This window comes from Strix aluco, chromosome W (genome assembly GCF_031877795.1).
Source record: "Strix aluco isolate bStrAlu1 chromosome W, bStrAlu1.hap1, whole genome shotgun sequence".
Classification (NCBI taxonomy): Eukaryota; Metazoa; Chordata; class Aves; order Strigiformes; family Strigidae; genus Strix; species Strix aluco.
Genome location: NC_133970.1, coordinates 32680577 through 32687806, shown reverse-complemented (window position 1 = coordinate 32687806; position 7230 = coordinate 32680577). Strand labels below are relative to the sequence as shown.

Genomic DNA, 7230 nt, shown 5'->3' with positions numbered 1-7230 from the left:
TAGAGGATTTGGGATCAGACTTTAACCTGAGCTGTTCAACTACACCAAGAATGTCCAATTTCTAAACAGCAGAATTGAAATGAACTTTTGTCAAGTAAAACTTCCCTTCCTGAGATCACTTATATCTGGAGAAGATTTTTTTTCCTGTTAAATATCATCTTTTGTGAAAGGCCCACATAACTGGGGAGTAGAGGTAGCTATATAAGAAGTGATCTCCAATACACATACACAGATATTTTTGCAATATATAAACCAATTCAAAGGTAAAAATTAAAATTCTTTCTAAGTTTTTAACATGGTATTCCTTTAAAACATTTCCAACCACAAATTCCAAGGGAAAGTGGTAAACCCTGTTGTGTATAAAATATATCTAATTTTAGAGTAAGATATCTAACGGTGTAAACATCCATACTACAGACTTACATAAGTCATCTAAGTAACTCCCCAAGACATAAGCACAGTTACATATATATTCTAGGAAAGGACTAATTAGTCTATTTCTCCACGCTCCAATCCCAAAGAATGATCTCTCATTGTTTGCTGTGCTCCCTGCACCAATGCATAATTACTGACTTCATATATATAGAATCATAGACTGGTTTGGGTTGGAAAGGACCTTAAAGATCATCTAGTTCCAACCCCCCTGCCATGGGCAGGGACACCTTCCACTAGATCAGGTTGCTCAAAGCCCCGTCCAACCTGGCCTTGAACCCTTCCAGGGAGGGGGCATCTACCACTTCTCTGGGCTACCTGTTCCAGTGCCTCACCACCCTCACAGTGAAGAATTTCTTCCTTATGTCCAATCTAAACCAACCCTCTTTCAGTTTAAAACCGTTATCCCTCGTCCTATCCCTACACTCCCTGATAAAGAGTCCCTCCCCATCTCTCCTGTAGGCCCCCTTGAAGTACTGGAAGGCTGCTATAAGGTCTCCCCAGAGCCTTCTCTTCTCCAGGCTGAACAACCCCAACTCTCTCAGCCTGTCCTCATGCAGGGGAGGTGCTCCAGCCCCCTGATCATCTTCGTGGCCTCCTCTGGACCTGCTCGAGCAGGTCCATGTCTTTCTTGTACTGGGGGCCCCAGAGCTGGACGCAGTACTCCAGGTGGGGTCTCACATGAGCGGAGTAGAGGGGCAGAATACCCTCCCTCGACCTGCTGGCCACACTTCTCTCGATGCAGCCCAGGATACAGTTGGCTTTCTGAGCTGCGAGCGCACATTGGTGGCTCATATTCAGTTTTCCATCCACTAATACCCCCAAGTCCTTCTCCACAGGGCTGCTCTCAATCCACTCATCGCCCAGTCTGTATTTGTGCTTGGGATTGGCTTGACCCATGTGCAGGACCTTGCACTTGGCCTTGTTCAACTTTATGAGGTTTGCACTGGTTACTATATGTAGTTATATAGTTATAGATATAGGTTTTTAATATATTATATATATAATAGTTCTTATTGCCATATGCAAACAATGGTTAAAAAACATCTAAGACCCCAATCCTGAAAGCACAGTTGTGTTTAAAATTTAATCATGTGGCAAATCCCAATGCAGTCTAGAAGGGAACTCCCACGTTTAACAATAAACACATAAATTGTTAGGGCTTCAGTCTTGAAAACATCATAGCTCCAAAATAAAAGTGAATTGAGTGGTCAAAAGCTGTTCCTCAGAGGGATATCGTCATGTAACCATTTTTAACAGGAAATGGACCTGACACTTAAAAAGTCAGGTGTCAAATGGCCAATATACAGAGATTATTAGGAAGAAAGATAGGGTTTCCATAAGATGATGCTTTCCCAGCACTTTGGAGTTACCAACATATACAAGAATTTAAGAAGCCATATCAGTCTTAATAATAGTTTCAAAAGATGCAGACAGTAAAGGAAAAAGTAGTCAACTAGTTAGGGGCTGCTTTGGATTTATATATGCATGTAATTTTGGAACTGAATGCCACTCCCAAAGGACTGCAAGTTTCCCCACAAAATATTCTAAAAATCAAACACTTGATGCTTACAAGAGTGTCAGTTCACTTTCCAATGCCAATAAAGCCAAAGGACAGTAAGAAGGGAAGCAGCCAGCTACTCATTAAGGAAATTAAGTAAGAGTACATCACCCATACACTTATGCTATCTACTACCATAGAAAATCACTGAATCTCACATAATATTTTGGATGATCAGCTAAACAGAGTAACTACAAAGTTACACAGCCCTAGTATTATTCAGAATACAACAAAAGTTTATATGATAGTACAGATGCATTTAAAGGCACAATAAAAAACCAGTAATCTCAAATTAAAAAAACCCCAACATTATACCAACAGGCTAGGAAATATGAAGACAGCACAGATACTATATTAACAATGATTATACTAAGAACAAATGAGCCTTCTCAAATTTAATTACAGCATTTCTTCTCCAACAGCATAATTTATAACATCACATCTGATGCTAAGAAAAAAAAATATATATGAAAGGTCTCAAAGGATGGAATAGCTTTAAATGCTTCTATCCTAACACCCAACTTGGGCTCTGTGGCAAGACCCATGCACCCCTTTGAGCCACACGGAGCAAGAGTTCAGAAACTTTCTCCAGCAGTCCAGTCCACTCAATGATTCCAACACCAGAAATACAAGGAGAAAATACTCAGAGAAGGAAATGGCTTCTCAACACAGTCCTGAAGACTCCACAAACCCCCGATCTTGGCGAGTCTGTTTCTCTTTACCTCCGATACACTCCAAAGTTTCAGCTGTTCGCCAGGAGGTACAAAACTTGGAACAAGAGCCCAAACAAGTTTATTTGTTTTGGTATAACCCTAGCAGGGTTTTTGCTCAGTCCCTTTTCTGGGAGCCCCGACATCTCCCCCGTGTGCGCTGCTGCTCTCATGTCACCCCCGGGGACTCAGCACCCTCCAGGCCGAGAGGCGACCACTCAAGCAGGTCACAAGCTCTGAGGGCAGAGAAACCCCAAAGGAGACAGAGGGCGATACCAAGACTCTGGTCTCTCCCCCATCCCCGCGTGTTCTACCGCCCGGCGTCCAGACACCCGTCGTGTCTCCCGTGGGGACACATACCCAGCGGGGCGGGCATAACTCCACTCAAGTGTTGCGGAGGCTGTCAACTTCTGGGACCTTTGGGGGAGAAGATGAACAAAGGGGTAGTACTGAAGGGGGGAGGGGGGCGGAAATAGTCTTCCCCGCCCCAAAATACTTCCCCGCCTCACACGCACCGCTTACCTGACACAGGGGCTCTGGTGCCCGCGGTGGCGACGTGTCTGCCTCTGCCCTGGCTCTGAGTTCCTTGCTCCGGGAGGCTCGGCCTGTGTAGGGTTGGCGGCGGCTGCTGGCAGAGGGTGGGGGGAGGCGGCTGCTGGAAATGAGCGGCGCCCCCGTTCAACTGTGGGAGCTGGTGTTCCAGAAAGGCACTGGCCCCCTCTGCTGCCTTTCAGAGGCTTTATCTCTCCCTGCCGTAGTGCTGTTATTGTTTCCAGGGCGGAGGCGGGGCAGGGAGAGGTATAGTAGCCTTCTATGCTGCCTTTGTTTTCTCTCTTGCACTGAGCCCTAGCCCTTCGAGTCGTGAGGCACAGCTAATCGCCTCCCCTGCCGAACTAGCAGGCTCAGCCCCCGTCCAGTGCCCCTGAGCCCGTACCGTCGGACAACGAGCGTTGGCAGCCCCCTTGCCCTACTGTTGCTACTTCGCAGGAGAGAGGAGACCGAAAGGGAGTTTGTTGCCGTGCCCACCACCCCTGGTGTGCTGTCTGGGCAGTTGGGACTCCGTCTGCTGCCAACTGCTTGGGGGCGGGCGGGGGGAAGTGATGCCGATCGCCGCCAACTCGCAACCTTGCGCTGTGCAAGCCGACTCCCGCCTCTTTCCTTCCGCCTGCCTGCGGAACCACGATCGAGAATCCGCAAAGTCCGGGGAGGACGGCATTGAAGATCGGTCGGATCCCCATCGCCAGGTGGGAGAAGCGGGTAGGGGAGTTGGGCTCACCAGCAGATTGGTGGCTTCTTCCGCCGTCTCCCTCCCCCCTCCTCCTGCGCTGTCGCCCCCCGCCTTCTACTTCTCCTCCCCCTCCCCCATCGCTGCCGCAGCCGTCGCTTTCCCCCAAGCTCCCTTCCTCCTCCTGGAGCGCCCCCCCCGCCCCCCCCTCCCCCCCCCCGAATCTACTCCAGCTTCCTCAGCTTCGCCATGAACGGGGGCGCCGCTCATTTCCAGCAGCCGCCTCCCCCCACCCTCTGCCAGCAGCCGCCGCCAACCCTACACAGGCCGAGCCTCCCGGAGCAAGGAACTCAGAGCCAGGGCAGAGGCAGACACGTCGCCACCGCGGGCACCAGAGCCCCTGTGTCAGGTAAGCGGTGCGTGTGAGGCGGGGAAGTATTTTGGGGCGGGGAAGACTATTTCCGCCCCCCTCCCCCCTTCAGTACTACCCCTTTGTTCATCTTCTCCCCCAAAGGTCCCAGAAGTTGACAGCCTCCGCAACACTTGAGTGGAGTTATGCCCGCCCCGCTGGGTATGTGTCCCCACGGGAGACACGACGGGTGTCTGGACGCCGGGCGGTAGAACACGCGGGGATGGGGGAGAGACCAGAGTCTTGGTATCGCCCTCTGTCTCCTTTGGGGTTTCTCTGCCCTCAGAGCTTGTGACCTGCTTGAGTGGTCGCCTCTCGGCCTGGAGGGTGCTGAGTCCCCGGGGGTGACATGAGAGCAGCAGCGCACACGGGGGAGATGTCGGGGCTCCCAGAAAAGGGACTGAGCAAAAACCCTGCTAGGGTTATACCAAAACAAATAAACTTGTTTGGGCTCTTGTTCCAAGTTTTGTACCTCCTGGCGAACAGCTGAAACTTTGGAGTGTATCGGAGGTAAAGAGAAACAGACTCGCCAAGATCGGGGGTTTGTGGAGTCTTCAGGACTGTGTTGAGAAGCCATTTCCTTCTCTGAGTATTTTCTCCTTGTATTTCTGGTGTTGGAATCATTGAGTGGACTGGACTGCTGGAGAAAGTTTCTGAACTCTTGCTCCGTGTGGCTCAAAGGGGTGCATGGGTCTTGCCACAGAGCCCAAGTTGGGTGTTAGGATAGAAGCATTTAAAGCTATTCCATCCTTTGAGACCTTTCATATATATTTTTTTTTCTTAGCATCAGATGTGATGTTATAAATTATGCTGTTGGAGAAGAAATGCTGTAATTAAATTTGAGAAGGCTCATTTGTTCTTAGTATAATCATTGTTAATATAGTATCTGTGCTGTCTTCATATTTCCTAGCCTGTTGGTATAATGTTGGGGTTTTTTTAATTTGAGATTACTGGTTTTTTATTGTGCCTTTAAATGCATCTGTACTATCATATAAACTTTTGTTGTATTCTGAATAATACTAGGGCTGTGTAACTTTGTAGTTACTCTGTTTAGCTGATCATCCAAAATATTATGTGAGATTCAGTGATTTTCTATGGTAGTAGATAGCATAAGTGTATGGGTGATGTACTCTTACTTAATTTCCTTAATGAGTAGCTGGCTGCTTCCCTTCTTACTGTCCTTTGGCTTTATTGGCATTGGAAAGTGAACTGACACTCTTGTAAGCATCAAGTGTTTGATTTTTAGAATATTTTGTGGGGAAACTTGCAGTCCTTTGGGAGTGGCATTCAGTTCCAAAATTACATGCATATATAAATCCAAAGCAGCCCCTAACTAGTTGACTACTTTTTTCCTTTACTGTCTGCATCTTTTGAAACTATTATTAAGACTGATATGGCTTCTTAAATTCTTGTATATGTTGGTAACTCCAAAGTGCTGGGAAAGCATCATCTTATGGAAACCCTATCTTTCTTCCTAATAATCTCTGTATATTGGCCATTTGACACCTGACTTTTTAAGTGTCAGGTCCATTTCCTGTTAAAAATGGTTACATGACGATATCCCTCTGAGGAACAGCTTTTGACCACTCAATTCACTTTTATTTTGGAGCTATGATGTTTTCAAGACTGAAGCCCTAACAATTTATGTGTTTATTGTTAAACGTGGGAGTTCCCTTCTAGACTGCATTGGGATTTGCCACATGATTAAATTTTAAACACAACTGTGCTTTCAGGATTGGGGTCTTAGATGTTTTTTAACCATTGTTTGCATATGGCAATAAGAACTATTATATATATAATATATTAAAAACCTATATCTATAACTATATAACTACATATAGTAACCAGTGCAAACCTCATAAAGTTGAACAAGGCCAAGTGCAAGGTCCTGCACATGGGTCAAGCCAATCCCAAGCACAAATACAGACTGGGCGATGAGTGGATTGAGAGCAGCCCTGTGGAGAAGGACTTGGGGGTATTAGTGGATGGAAAACTGAATATGAGCCACCAATGTGCGCTCGCAGCTCAGAAAGCCAACTGTATCCTGGGCTGCATCGAGAGAAGTGTGGCCAGCAGGTCGAGGGAGGGTATTCTGCCCCTCTACTCCGCTCATGTGAGACCCCACCTGGAGTACTGCGTCCAGCTCTGGGGCCCCCAGTACAAGAAAGACATGGACCTGCTCGAGCAGGTCCAGAGGAGGCCACGAAGATGATCAGGGGGCTGGAGCACCTCCCCTGCATGAGGACAGGCTGAGAGAGTTGGGGTTGTTCAGCCTGGAGAAGAGAAGGCTCTGGGGAGACCTTATAGCAGCCTTCCAGTACTTCAAGGGGGCCTACAGGAGAGATGGGGAGGGACTCTTTATCAGGGAGTGTAGGGATAGGACGAGGGATAACGGTTTTAAACTGAAAGAGGGTTGGTTTAGATTGGACATAAGGAAGAAATTCTTCACTGTGAGGGTGGTGAGGCACTGGAACAGGTAGCCCAGAGAAGTGGTAGATGCCCCCTCCCTGGAAGGGTTCAAGGCCAGGTTGGACGGGGCTTTGAGCAACCTGATCTAGTGGAAGGTGTCCCTGCCCATGGCAGGGGGGTTGGAACTAGATGATCTTTAAGGTCCTTTCCAACCCAAACCAGTCTATGATTCTATATATATGAAGTCAGTAATTATGCATTGGTGCAGGGAGCACAGCAAACAATGAGAGATCATTCTTTGGGATTGGAGCGTGGAGAAATAGACTAATTAGTCCTTTCCTAGAATATATATGTAACTGTGCTTATGTCTTGGGGAGTTACTTAGATGACTTATGTAAGTCTGTAGTATGGATGTTTACACCGTTAGATATCTTACTCTAAAATTAGATATATTTTATACACAACAGGGTTTACCACTTTCCCT

The 7230-nt window shown here is 47.3% G+C and overlaps 1 protein-coding gene and 1 long non-coding RNA gene across 2 annotated transcripts in view; one reads left to right on the top strand and one right to left on the bottom strand.

The window, feature by feature from the left end:
* Positions 1 to 1903: 1903 nt before the first annotated feature.
* Positions 1904 to 3365, bottom strand: LOC141917736 (uncharacterized). Its single transcript, XR_012621422.1, has 2 exons — positions 3226 to 3365; positions 1904 to 3120 (listed from the first exon to the last, which is right to left on the bottom strand). It is a non-coding gene; the product is annotated as an uncharacterized LOC141917736 (long non-coding RNA).
* Positions 3366 to 3714: 349 nt separating this feature from the next.
* Positions 3715 to 7230, top strand: part of LOC141917732 (E3 ubiquitin-protein ligase RNF38-like) — a 288771-nt gene continuing 285255 nt past the window's right edge. The window contains 2 exon segments of the mRNA XM_074811147.1: positions 3715 to 4139; positions 4142 to 4337. Of these exon segments, the coding sequence (XP_074667248.1) occupies positions 3804 to 4139; positions 4142 to 4337 (532 nt within the window). The 5' untranslated portion in view covers positions 3715 to 3803.